Genomic DNA, 13,717 nt, shown 5'->3' on the forward strand with positions numbered 1-13,717 from the left:
GTACTGCAGTGTTTAGTCGGTAATTATCAAAAATGCTACAGATATCAGTTGTAACCTGAAAATTCTTCAACTTAAACTCATATATGCAACAATCATTTGAGGAGCACTACCACAGCTTCCCAAAGTTATACTGCTTCGAGCCTTTACTAATGGTCTTTTATTTACCCAAAGAGAATTGAGAGGGACGTGTATTGGACGGTGACCCTTACAACGTCCTCATGGGTCATTTAAACAGCATTGATTGGTTCAGTTTCGCCGTGGACTGAGGAGGCTTTGAGGGACAGTTTGCCTATGTAAGATGGGTATGCCAGTCTGTTGAGATCCAACAAACTTGAATCGATTCATTCCTTTATTTAATTGTCGAACAGACTGTATTTAAAAGAAATTTGCTGCATTTTGTTTGCTTAGAATATATTTGTCTATGGTTACCTTTCTTCACACTGAAGATTACTGTAGCTGTCTAATGTTACTAATTCTAGTATTTCAACATAAAATCCTCTAATTTAGTAGTCGGTGATTGGTATAATACTAATTATTCATCGTTTGTTATATCACCTGTAACTGAAACATTATCTTAGTATAAAGGTAGTAAACAATCAAGGAAAGCTGACAATTAAGAGAGAGGGTGTTGCCATGAAATATTGGCATGGTACTACAAATGTTACACTGAATCTTTACGCATCACTGTATTTATTACGTTCATCGTATGTGTTAATCTGTTGGAATCAACATATTGTAGACTGGAACTTCTGGTTTGTGCCGATTTACTCAATTTACGAGTGTGACATTTAAGGCATTTTGCAGACGACACAATGATGAGAAAACATGCCTCAGTCTTACCAAAATCTGTAATTGATCTACTCCAAAAGGAAAAAAAAAAAAAAAAAAATCTAAACTAACTGATCGAAAGTTATTTAACTTCCTAGTGTCAAATCTCTGTGAGGTCAAATGAAGGAAATCCAGTATAATGAATGTTTAAACTCTAGGAACAGAAGGGAGAGCTCTGTCAAATCTCCCATCAGTTAACGTGTTAGTCCTCCGGGTTCTCTCCTCCGTATTTGCATGGCAGCCAGCGATCCAAAGTGTACCCGCAGATGTGTGTGAAGGCACCGATGCCCTACTCTTGGCCCTCTGCGCGCCAGCTAGCATGGAGTGGCAGAACTCCGTGCTTTCGGGGTTTACTTTCAATGCTGCACTCGTAAGGACGGTTATGAAAAGAAGTGGATGTGATTTTTAATGAAAAGCAAATGTAAAAAATGGATTGTAAGATTTTTTTTTTTTTTTTTTTTTTGAGCTTGTGTTTTCTTATGTGTCAACAGGGTGTATTTTATTCTGGCTGAAAAAATTGACTCCGTAAGACCTTGGCCTCACTTGGGGCTAAAATTTGCAGCTTCACTGGCTAGCTCCTGGTCTGTTTGACCGCCACACAGCAATATTAACAAAATGTGAGTCCTCTTTTTCCAAACCTGCACCCTTTGAAATTCCTCTCCCTAAACCAAAATGAAGATTTATAAAATGAGATATTTTATTTGTGTACAATCAATATTTTCTAGGTTGAGCTGGTGTATTGTACAGTATGAATGATTGCAGGTAGTGGTATTTAAGATGATAAATGAAGTTGTGTCATGGATCGATGTGATGCTCTGCCTTCACTCCTCACTCAGACCTGAACAGTCCCACCCCACCCCCAAGGGAAAAAAAAAAAAATTAAAAGTACACATTTTCAAATGCTCTTGCTGTATTTTCTGTTTTTGTCTTCCATCTCATTTGTAATTGCACTGCAGCGTATAGTGAACTTTCTGTGGCAGAGCTGCAGCCATCTGGACTCGGTCCAATGAAAGGGTGGTCACAGTCATCCACAGGCATTTAGGAAGTGTTCTTGATCAGCCTCGTTGATCTCTGTGCTAATTAAATCCTCCCATTTGATTTATCGCAAGATGTGGAACTCTGGACAGAAGTTCCCCCTCCGATATCACCAATACATTCCTGGCACCACAAGGCAAAAGCACTTCACACATTTTCACACATTTCCACGCACATGTTGCACCAGTCATCCGTTTTTTTTGCCATACATGTCTTTTTTTTTTTAAATTTTATTCATTTTTTTTAAATTTTTTTGCTGGAGGATGAGGGGGTTTCTTCACAGTGCAGTTGTGTTGTGAAATTTGTCCATCTACAAATGTATGACTTTCTCCTGCCTTATTCTTTGCTATAGAAATAAATGACACGGTAGTGTTTGGTCTTCACACACACTTATTTAATACTATAGTCCATTTTCCGCAGCTTTTTTGAAGCCTACCCAAAATACCCCCCCCTTCCATCTCACCGAAAGGGCGTTCCCATACCGGCGAAAGCCGACTCGAATTCGATTGGCGGAGACGCGCCCTTCACCTGTGGCCGCCGTTGGGGCGAGACCGAGCGACCGTCGCAGTCGGCAGAAGCACGAGGCGAGGTCGGAGCGAGGACTGGCTCGCGAGCTACGTTTCAACAGCACGGTGAGTAAAGTGGGTCTGTGAAGTTGTCCCCCCCCCGCGACAGGTCAGAGTCTATGCAAACGCCAGCGCCAGTATTATTGTCTACGCTGGAGGATTTGTTAAGTCAGGAACCTGTTTTTTTTTTTTCTTTTTTCTTCTTTTCTTTAAAGGATGTCGTATGTAAAGAAGTGACAGCGAAACCGTCATTATAAAACAAGTAACTTTAATTATGCCTTGTCCGTCGGAAAACACACACACACACACACTTTAACAGCTTCGAGGCTATTTTTTTTGGAAGTCTCCTGTGTCAGCTTTAATGTTCCGCGTCCGAACATCCCACCGAATACGATTTATGTCGGTGCAATCGCATTTAATCGCAGTTGGTCTGCCCGTTAATTCCGCAGCTTCCCTCCGCGAAAAGAAAAAACCGCGAACGGTGGTAGAACCAAATTTGAAGGTAGCATCCATGTGTGGATACACCGCTCGGTGGATGGCATCTACGCCGAGTGCACCACTAGGCTCTAAGAAGCAATACAAGGTATGATTCAAGTTATGTGAGGCGTTTTCCTTTGCTGTGAAGAAGGAAGCATTCAATAGTGACATTTTCTCAATGACGTTTCGTGTGACAGACCAAAGAACAACACTTGTGACACTAACACTGCTGTGGTATAGTTCATAGAGTAAAGGAGGAGGTAAAGCAGCAATGAAATCACTTTCTCTGAGTGTGGAGAGTAAAGAGGTGGTGGCACAATATTGACAGACTGCAGTGTCTGCCTTCGGGTATGCCATTTGACAGGTCACTCGAAATAACTCAAGCCAAAAAAATGAAACTGACATAGGCGATTCCTCTGTTAGTATTTGAGTTGTCGGATCTTTGACCACGAATTGAAGGCATTTTGAAAGCAGCAGCTGCAGAAATACGACCTTTATGATATTTTCGCTATGTGATGAAGCCTCAGTTTACCCAGAAGAAATGAATCTGTGGCTGTTAAACAATGAGAGAACATTACATTTGTAAAAGATTGTTCCCGTTGACTTTATAAACATATAAGAGACCCTAAGTGCACATATAATTTTATCTTCCAAAGGAATCACCCCGCTTGTCTAAAATACTGCAGTTTTTATGGATTTATACTCGTGTATCTCCTCAGATCTGAGTGGCCGGCAGTGGGATATTTCTGTCTATCATCTTGGGATTTGAGAGATACCGATGGAGGGAGTGCTGATTTTAAAATCTGCACCGACTCCTCCCCTGGCACCGGATGCTCAGGAAGATTCCGATCTCCAAGCATCTTCTGCTGTGCCTCCCCCCATGTGTGTTAGCGCTCCACCACCACCACCACCACCACCTCCTCCTCCTCCTCCTCCTCCCCTTCTTACCACCTCTCCTTTTGGCTCTCGTAATGTCCAGAGAAGATCCATGAAAAAGCTGAACTGGGACACCATCCCCAGCCAGCGTGTCCTGGGCAAATTGAATGTTTGGACATCTAAGCGGCCTCAGAGGGACCTGGTGCTGGATATTCGGAGCATGGAGGAGCTGTTCAGTCATGTAGACAAACGGGCATCACTGTGCAGTTCAAGGCTCAAGGGTCTGCGGTTTGATGGCCTGGACCTCTTTCCGGCGGAGCCTCAGGTAAATAGCTAGGGTTGCACTTGAGTCATATTTGAAACTATCCTAGATACAGCAATGGTTGATTTCGACGGTTTTTGACGTGGGAAGTCGAACGAAGTCCAGACGCTGGGGAAGTTACGAATACCCAAAAAGGAAGTGATTTTTAAAAGTTCCCCACCAATTAAATCATGAGTGAGGAACTACTAAAGTAAAACAGTGCATGGGGGTGTTTTTTGCTTCCACAGAGATGATCTGAAATATATTGTTGAGTATGAACTTGTCTCATCTGTACATGGCTGTACAGAGGAGAAACTTTTTTTTTCTTTTTTTGATGAATGCTTTTTGTTTCTTTTCTCTTCAGGTCACAATCCTTGACTCTAAAAAGAGTATGAATATTGGCATCTTCCTGAGACATTTCAAGAGGTAAGGTTATAGCTGAGGTCAAATCTAAAAGAGACAATCATATTGAAAATAGACGTGTATTTAGAAAGAAAAAAAACGTGTATGATCCGGGGAGAGAATACCATAGAGCAACATATCAAGAGAAGGACACCCAACAAGAACTAAACGTACTCCAAATGGAATAACTACAGGAAGCAGTGGCCAGAGAAAGGTGCTTTCATGTCAAACCCAGAGTCAAAAACACTCCCACTGTGCTAATCATTACCCAACCCAGCAGCCTCTTTATCTGAGTGGACCATAGTCAAATACATGGAAATGCCTCTTTTTTTTTTTTTTAAACATCATTTGAGAGCATTTAGTAGCAACATATGGAACAACACCTTTTGTTTTAACAATTATGACTACTTTTATTAATACGTAAATGATAGGAAAACATAGTGCTGACCTAGTAGGTCAGGCTGAGCAGCAAGAATTGAAATTTGTGTCTTGTGTCTTAAATCAAGGCCGGGTCATTTAAAGTTGGAGGGTCAGGTACCCAGTTACTGAATACCGATTGGAGTTGCTAATGATTCTGGATCTGGAAAATACAGAGATGTTGTGTTTATTAATGCTGTTTTATTAATGTACTACTACTTGACTACTTGAAATCTTGTTTAGTTCCCTTGACAGAGACTTGATCCTTTAGATAATAAAATAATAACTAAATAAAAACAGTTTTTGAAAATGCGGTTTTCAAGCCTTAGCAGTGATTGCTGTCTTCTTCTCAGGCTTTATTCAGCTGAAGCAGCCCTCTTAAATATGATAGGGTGGCCTCTAGAGTGCCACTTGGGAGGCCCAAAACCGAGGCCAAAAAGTCCACAAAACATTTTTTATAACTCCTAAAGCGTTTGTGTGTGTGTGTGTGTGTGTGTGTGTGTGTGTGTGTGTGTGTGTGTGTGTGTGTGTGTGTGTGTGTGTTATTATAATAAATTGACTGTCCAGCAGTGGAGCCAGTTTCTGTGTCTGAAACTTATCAAGATGATGTTACTTTCAGTCCAAGGTTCAGTCAGTTGTCACTTTGAATACCAAATGCACTCTGTGTGTGTCAGCAGCTCAGTACTGGAATGATGTCTGCTTTAGCAACTTATTCAAATTCAAATTGTGTCAAGTGGACTCAATGGGCAGTCCATGGCACTGGTGACCACATATCTTTTTTTTGAGCACGTTGCTGCACGAATTTGCATTTTAATACGTGGCATATGTCATGCTTGGCAGAGGAGGTCTCCCGGGAAGCTGTAACATCCGATATCTGAAAGTAGGCTGCCAACCAATAACTTTCAATAAGCTTAGAAATTAACAGGACTATTTTCACGGAATCTATTTATGGTCATTGTTTGTCATCAGGGTTTCACTTTGTGACTGCCACGGTGTTCAGCAGCCACCTCTCTTGTCTAGTATAGGTGCACTACATGGGCTTCCCACCAGCACTCGAATACACCACCTTGAAGAATTTCTCAAATTAGCCAGTGGTCTCAACAGTGGTCTGCAATGCCGAAGCATTGCAAAAACTAAAACAGAGCAGGACGACTTACTTGAGCAGGTTTTAAGTCTCTTGAATTAGATTTTCACACTGTGTTTTTAGATGAATAGGAACCAGTGGCAGCCTTGGAGGTAGGGAGACAACTAGCGTGACTTAGCAGGACTGTTGATGTTTAATAAATTATGGTGACTATGATGGGATTTGTGGTCTTTTTATCTCTATCTGCAGACCAGTGACAGAAATGGTACAGGACATTCGTCAAGGGAACTGGCTCAGATTTGGAACAGGCAAACTAAAAGAGCTTTGTAAACTGCTACCAGACGAAAGTGAGGTAACAGCAGCTCAACTCTTCTCTTCTCATCTTTCCACTTTGGTCCTTTTATGCAAAAAGCAATGCACATGTAAATGTCTTGGAATAAGAACTACTGTAAGACCAGGTATCTTCCTGTGCTATATTTAGATATTACATTTTTTTTTCTATTTGAAAGAAAAAACATATTGACCTAAAGTTCATCAATTACCATAATTATTAGGAAGCTATTTGTGATCATTTTGAAAGAATATGTTTGCTCTTTACTTCACATGCTTCATATTGGTCATGCTAAGCGACCCGAAGACTACCTGACTACTCTCTATCCAATTAAATCTCGTAGTATACATAAGATGGAATGAATGTAATCACTGTTCGTTGCATCAAACTCCCGTTAATGCACAGGTGAAGCAGCTGCTGTCCTTCAGCGGGAACCTCTCTGTGTTACCTGAGGCAGACCAGTTCATGGTGCAGCTGGTCAAAATGCCGGGGTGAGTCCAGAGGTTTCCGGAAAGATTTATTTAAAATGATATTGGGCAACTCAAACATTTCTAAAATATATGACTGCATGTAAGTTGAAGATATGCTGACAGTGAAAAAACGTATAAAAAAAATCTTGTGTGCATCTGTTATCTCGCATATGGCGTATTATTTTTATATAATTCTACCACTTTTGTGCCAAAGACTTCACATACAGCACATCAAAACACGTGGTTCATTGAAGAAACCTCTGCTATTATTTTTTTGGTGATTTGTTGTTCACAAAAAAAAAAGTTGCCCTATCCAGATCTCTCTAGGCTTAGTAATGATAAATAAAACTGATAAAACGACAACAGCTGACGCAGTAATTAGCAGTTTTGTTGATGTGTCTTTCCTTTTAGCTACGAGGAATGCCTGAAAACGATGCTGCTGAGGGAGGAATTCTTTCCTCTTATGGAGGAGGTGAAGAACTCTGTTGCTGTCATGACCAAAGCAGCTAATGGTAACACTTCACGAGCATCCTCCAAAGCTGCTAACAGTCCCAGCTTGGTTTGTTTTTACACTATCCAGGTCCCATTTGATGTTTATATTACAGTCCTTTGTCTCCATCTCTTCTTCCTCTCTCCTCCTTAGAGCTGTTGGACTGTGATGACCTCCACTCAGTCATTCGGCTGGTATTAAAAGCTGGGAATTACATGAACGCTGTTGGTATTTTTCTTTCAGAATTATGTTTCTTATTACCTACACTAATGTTTTATTTCTAATGCATTTAAGCTGCCCTTTTGTGCTTTCAGAGGCTTTTTACTCAGCATTTATTATACTGATGACTGGACAATTCAAATTTATAATTCAGGGTGGCTACAGTGCCAATGCCATTGGCTTCAGGATGACCTCTCTGCTCAAGTTGGCAGACACCAAGGCCAACAAGCCTGCCATGAACCTCATGCACTATGTTGCCAAGGTGAGGAGCAACCCTAGGATGAGCAGATGTTGGCTGAAGAAAATGTTTGTGAAATTATGAAATAGCCTGTTGTTCACGCTATGTCTCTGAATGGTATTGTAACTACTGTTTCTCTTTCCTTTTATCTTCCACCCAAAGCAAGCGGAAGACATTGATGCTGAGTTGCTGACTTTTCCCAGCCAGCTTGAACACATCGGGATGGCATCAAGGTGGCTATCTTTAGTTTACTGACGATCTGTTTGGTATTTTAACTGAAAATGTTTTGCACACTAACAGTTCGTTCCAATTTTTTTCATATGTGTTTCCATCCAAAGCTGAATTTGATTGGTATAATGTACAATTTTTGTTTTCCTCACAACACGCCACGTCATGCTTGATACCACAGAATTTGTAAAGAGGAGGTAATCACAGACTTTGAGAGAGAGTTGAAGAAGATCAAGGAGGTGAAACTGTACAGCAGCAGACAGCCTGAGCTCTTACAACAGATGGAAACGTTTCTCATGGTAAAGTTTCCTCTCGTTATTTGACCTTTAATTGCGCAAAAGCACCAAGATGTATAGCAAAAGCACAAACCGAGTTTGTGAATAATTTGTGCACTTTGGATCCCTCTTCTTTATACCCTTCTATGTTAAATTCTCAGAGGGCTGATGCCAAGCTGGCCAACGTGGGATCCTCTCTCCAGGAGCTAAATTCTCTGTGCAATGCTGTGGCTGAGTACTTCTGTGAAGACCCAGCCACCTTCAAAATGGAGGAGTGCTGCTCCATCTTCCATTCCTTTTGCATGCGGTTTGATACAGCTGTACAGGTAAGAATAGAAAGAGTTTGCAATAATACTTAAATATGCTATGGAATAAACGGCATCACTGGGAAAAACTATACTATTGCTTTTTTGCTTAAGGGATATTCTGCGTACTCAGCATTATGAGCATTCCCAAATTTTAAAGGAACCTTTTTGATGGTTTAATGATGAGTACGCTGAATTTCAACAAGCTGTGTCCTCCTGTCCCCTTGTGTCACTAGTCTGCACTTAGTTAGATCTTACTTGAATATATCTTCTCTTTACCTGGCTGTAGGAGAACCGAGAGCGAGAGGTGGCAGAGCAGAGGCGCAAGCGGAAGGAAAGCATGCGTTTTGCAGCCAAACGACGCTCCACAGTGTCTGGCCCAGGACCCGAGCCTGATCGGAACTCATCCAGCTTGGAGTCGGCCTTACACAGCTTTCTGTCCACCGTTCCAGAGGGATTAGCCAGATGTAGGAGGAGCATGCTGTCCCCAATCGAAGGATCCCCCGCTGACGGCAGTTCTCAGACTGTTCCATCAGCAGAAAAAACTGAGGCTACGCCCTGCACTAGACGGGAGAGGCCTGAGAAGAAACAACCCAAACTGCAGAAAGAGGATGGGCAAGTAGCAGCACTGGAAAACAAAGAGGACGCTGTGAAGATGCGTGACATGAGTCGGAAGGTGCTTCGTTACCAAAACAGCAAAAGTAGCCTTGATGGGGACAGAGTTTTAGGCACTCCTCGTCGCTCAGAGAGGGCGCAAGATACTCCAGCTACTCCAAGCACCCCTCGGCCTAGAACCAGAGACTTCTTCTTTGCCAACAATGGGGATGTTGGCTCCCCGTGGACTATCCTGAGCCCTTTTACTTATTCCCAAAGAAACATCCCACTGCGAAACAGACAAGCACACCAACTAAGACTGTCCTCTACGTCCGGTGGAGACGACCTCGATGATGGAGTCTGGGAGAGTGATGATGGACTAACATCTCCATCCGGGGGTTCTGCGTCTCTTCCCGAGTGCCCCCGTCAGAAAGCTGTGTCGCAGGGTCCAATCCTCAGGTCTGTTTCCGTGGATGAAACTAGGCGATCTCCAGGATCTGGCTTCCGGCTGGGGGACTTGATCCAGAGGAGCATATCTCAAAGGTCATACTCCTCTGGCTCAAGGACAGAAAATACGGGAGAAGAAGTTGCAAGAGTCTTTCCATTGCAGCGCGGTAAGGCGAGGAATCATGTAGAGGAGCAAGTGAGCGGCTCTGGGTTTATGTCCTTCTTCAGACGCATTGGAGGCAGGAATAAGCCAGGTGATGTGGAAGAACAAAACTTCAAAGGATCTAATACTTGATTAAAAATTTTATTTAGAGACAGAAACCAAACTTTGTCATTTTTTGTGTGTTTTTAGAATGTTTAAATTTGTTTTTCTGTTTGTGTTTTTTTAACTGTCATGGTTTTACCCTTCAGTGGAACCAAGGCAACCAAGGACTTGCTTTGAACTGTGATGGCTTTGATTTTTGGAAGTCAAACCACATTCAAAAATCGCAACATATTTCTTTCTTTTTTTGTCTCTTTGTGCGCAATAAAAGGTGACATTCTGCTTTTTTAATTTACTTGTATTATGGAATATGCTCTTAGTATAACATTACATTTAAGTGTTATCTACTGCTTTTCTCCTCATCCACCCTTATCATGAAATCCTTCGAAGTCTTGCTTGCGCTAATGTTTCCTTGGTGACGCCTGCCCAGTTTCCATTACTTGCCTTTCACTTCATCTATTATTTCTTTTCTCTGTCAGTCTGGGTGGAAGGCAGTTGTTCATGTACCAGAGAAGTTAGAGGCTTTTAACACTGAAACAACCACAAAGACAAATGCATCCCGGTTAGTAATCTAGACCTCAGGCATATCCATCTAAATTTCAAACTCGTACCTAATTCTGTCATCACAAGTGACAAGAAAATTAAACTTGAATAGGACGCAATTGTTGATGAACCCACGCTCGGTATTGCGACCCCCCCCCTCGGCTTCCAGACGATCCGTCCACCACCACTGTGCCACCCTGGCGTCTTTGCTCAGCAGTGGCTGAGATCTGGGACAGAAAGAGACATTCAGTTGTGTTACTTTGGCAACAGGATTTGTTTACACCCACTTCATTTGTGCGCTCGCAGTGTAATAATACTCTCTGGAACAAACTGCTCAGTACAGGCTCTTTTCTAACTGTTCTGTTGTCCTCCCACATTCATCCCTCCCCACTGGCGCACACTCAATGGAGACCTTCGCAGCCTGGCATTTCAAATCGGGGCATAATGAATAGAAGAGGGAATTTACTAAATATGTGGGCACTTTTTTTTTTAACAAATTGGTCTTCTATGTGTCCATGAAAATTAAGCCTTTTCTCTTAGCTATAAATATGCAAGCGCTCCTTCATGGTTGCTCAAAGAAAGGCCCTGTATGCAGCCAGAGATAGGAGTCTGGTATTTGGAGCGCTGCGTCTACGTCTGTCCTGTTTGATATCAAATGAGAGCTCCAGAGTACAATCAGGCCATTGTGATGATATGTTGAGCGCCGCTGAGGACCATCACATGTGAGTCAGCTCCTGAGGGACGGAGGTGACCTTGCTGTCTTTGCCGGGTCGCACTCTCACCAGGGCTATCCTACACAACTGTGTGCTCGGAGTAAGTCTGCGTGTGTTTGCGTGTTTGTGTCCCAGCGAAAGATGAGAAACGGGCATGAATAGGGGACCGAAAGGAGGTGGGGTGGGGGCAACTTGGACCCAGGGAGACAGGGAGGGAGACTTGCAAATTGTATTGTAAGGGAGCATTTAAGCAGAGAAGAGCATGTGAGAGGAGAGAGGAAGCCAGTAATTAAAGACACAGAAAGCACAAAAGAGGACTGTGCAGGACTTGCAGATGAAAAGGAACACAGTAAAGCCTGTGTAGAGACAATCCTGGATATTCTTTTAATGTGGGAACTGACAGCTGGACCAAAAAGGTAGATCAATATTGAACATGTTTCAAGATGGCATGATAACAGATCAGCTATAAAATATGTTGTCAAGTTAAAGCAATGCTCTTAGTAATATGTTTGCATGTTTTAACCTTTGCTTTTCCGTGTACTTTTAAATTGGAAACCCAAAGCATTAAGCACTGAAGCAAACTTTCTATGAGAAAAAGTCTTGTTTGGAAAAAAAATCTGCTTAAATTAAATTCTCTGCTCTTCAGTAACGTGACAGACGAGCGAACTGTGGCAACTGCGACGGTTTGCTTGTGCTGTAAAATTAATCCACCATAGCAGCCATGGGTGTAAAACTGTTTACAAGTGTTGTAATCAGATTTGAGGTCGGAAGGGAAAACCGTGAAGAATCCACTCGCGATGTACTGGGATGTGTTTCAAGAACTGCATTTTAATTTACATTTTAGGATTTCAGGCAACATCTTAACTTTATTAAAGTGCACACTCCTCTGTGATACAAATCTGTCAGGGAAATATGAATGTTGATCCTGTGAGTGCTGTTCAATTAAAAATGTATTTTTTAAGCCTCATATCCAGCCTTGGGGGGAAAAAAATTTATTTTATTTTTAATTGAATGTGATTCCTCAACCTCTGTTTGAGGCATTGCGTATATCTTGTATGTTGTTGTTTTTTTCAATTTCACTGCATTATTAATTTGATTTTACATTGACAGGTATAGGTATTGATTAGGCATGGAGAGATTCTGTACATGACACCTATAATGAATAAATTCTATTTAAAGGAATTTTAAATTAACCTGAGTGGTGTGTGGTTTAAGGAAATGGGGAAATGAATGCAGTATTATATTAAACTAGGCTTATAAACTTAAAATTGAAGGTACCTGAAAATAAATACTCCAGCTGCTCCAGGGAGACGGCTACCACACTTCTAACGTCATCTTCCCAACACAGCAGTATAAATGTGACATCCGTCAACGACTTCCGAATATTTTAATTTCCACAAAGAATTGACCCCGACGTGATTTGAACACGCAACCTTCTGATCTGGAGTCAGACGCGCTACCGTTGCGCCACGAGGTCCCCTGATGCTACCGTACGGGACGACTGCTATTGGACCTGTGGTGGTAGCCGCAGGTGCGTCTGCCCAGATGTTCATGCCAAATGGTTGCCTCCTCCGTCGTAAGCCTCTACGCACACCAACCCTTTCTTCGTGGTTGTCATCGCCGCCACCTGGGTTCGGCTTTTTACGCGCGTCCACGTCGATTAGCACGCGTCTCTTAAGATCCGCATAAAAGAGCGGCAGAAGCGGGGGGGGGGGGTCACAGCGCTGCTCTTGTCGTTTCATCTGCACGGCGTTGAAGTCTACGTGTCCCCGTAGTTCCATCCAGCCACAGTGTTAAGGCGTTGTAGTTGATCATGTCTCCAGTCAGTCGCTAGATGGTGCACTTCAACAGTGGTTGGATGGTTTCCCATTTAGTCTACGGCAACTGACATTCCAGTTTTCAAAGTTGTTGCTCATTAACACCCGGCAAAGAGCCGTGAAGGCCCTCAACCAAACAATAGCTGGTCCTCTTAAACAGGTAGGTTATAAGGAAGCGAAGTATTGGGTTCTTCAATTTGCACTAAAGTAATGCAACTTAAAGAAGAATGCATGTGTCATACAGTAGTTGTTCATGTTCATGGTCCCTCTACACAATGCAAGAAGAACTGACTGTAAATTAATCTGTGGTAATATGAAAAAGAACAAAACAGAATTTCCACAAGCCTGATGTATCCCCCGTGCTTGCTAGAGATACATGTGCTAAATTGGTCTGGAATTCAGTTGATTTAGGTTTGGCAGGTCTGTCGGCTAATTCCAGCTGTTTCTCTGCTCAGGAAAGAAGAGGAGCGCCTGGGGAATCTGGGGCACTTACCTGCTAACCTTCATCAGGGGCCAGCCTGCTCATAGCAGAATGGATGGGTAAGTGCACGCAACAGATGTAAAAAAAAAAATCTGTGGTTTTTGTTTGCACACATCTTTCATTGTCTGTCGTTCGATCCTGGCCCATATAAAACGGTAATATAACCAGGATGAAATTGAGCGCCTCCCATAACTGCCGCGGTGTTCTTTAGTTCTCTCACAATCACGGGGTCTGTTGTCATCAAGGTAACAGTCCTTATATTCGTCAGTCACCTTAAAAGAAGGGTTGCTCAGTGTTGATGTTATTGTCCCTCCTGCT

The 13,717-nt window shown here is 42.4% G+C and overlaps 2 protein-coding genes and 1 non-coding gene across 3 annotated transcripts in view; 2 read left to right on the plus strand and 1 right to left on the minus strand.

The window, feature by feature from the left end:
- Positions 1-2,384: 2,384 nt before the first annotated feature.
- Positions 2,385-10,127, plus strand: fhdc3 (FH2 domain containing 3). The gene is made up of 12 exons (XM_040149547.1): positions 2,385-2,495; positions 3,626-4,107; positions 4,448-4,509; positions 6,236-6,338; positions 6,723-6,808; positions 7,199-7,299; positions 7,431-7,501; positions 7,651-7,758; positions 7,897-7,967; positions 8,144-8,261; positions 8,399-8,563; positions 8,832-10,127. The coding sequence occupies exons 2-12, from the start codon at positions 3,685-3,687 to the stop codon at positions 9,876-9,878; spliced, it is 2,355 nt and encodes a 784-aa protein (XP_040005481.1). The 5' UTR covers positions 2,385-2,495; positions 3,626-3,684; the 3' UTR covers positions 9,879-10,127.
- Positions 10,128-12,506: 2,379 nt separating this feature from the next.
- On the minus strand, positions 12,507-12,578 carry trnaw-cca. Its single transcript has one exon. It is a non-coding gene; the product is annotated as a tRNA-Trp (tRNA).
- Positions 12,579-13,405: 827 nt separating this feature from the next.
- trim3b (tripartite motif containing 3b) overlaps positions 13,406-13,717 on the plus strand; it is a 29,644-nt gene continuing 29,332 nt past the window's right edge. Inside the window, exon 1 of the mRNA XM_040150821.1 lies at positions 13,406-13,458. The gene's annotated coding sequence lies outside the window, so the exon portion shown is untranslated. The remainder of the gene's footprint in view (positions 13,459-13,717) is intronic.

The sequence above is a fragment of the Xiphias gladius genome, chromosome 17 (assembly GCF_016859285.1).
Source record: "Xiphias gladius isolate SHS-SW01 ecotype Sanya breed wild chromosome 17, ASM1685928v1, whole genome shotgun sequence".
Taxonomy (NCBI): domain Eukaryota; kingdom Metazoa; phylum Chordata; class Actinopteri; order Istiophoriformes; family Xiphiidae; genus Xiphias; species Xiphias gladius.

What these genes read in the sequence shown, in the direction of transcription:
- fhdc3 (XM_040149547.1), top strand. Translation starts at nt 3,685, where the DNA reads ATGGAGGGAGTGCTGATTTTAAAATCTGCACCGACTCCTCCCCTGGCA. An exon ending in TGCTACCAGACGAAAGTGAG is followed by an intron (nt 6,339 to 6,722) that starts GTAACAGCAGCT and finishes GTTAATGCACAG; the next exon opens with GTGAAGCAGCTGCTGTCCTT. An exon ending in CTGGGAATTACATGAACGCT is followed by an intron (nt 7,502 to 7,650) that starts GTTGGTATTTTT and finishes TTTATAATTCAG; the next exon opens with GGTGGCTACAGTGCCAATGC.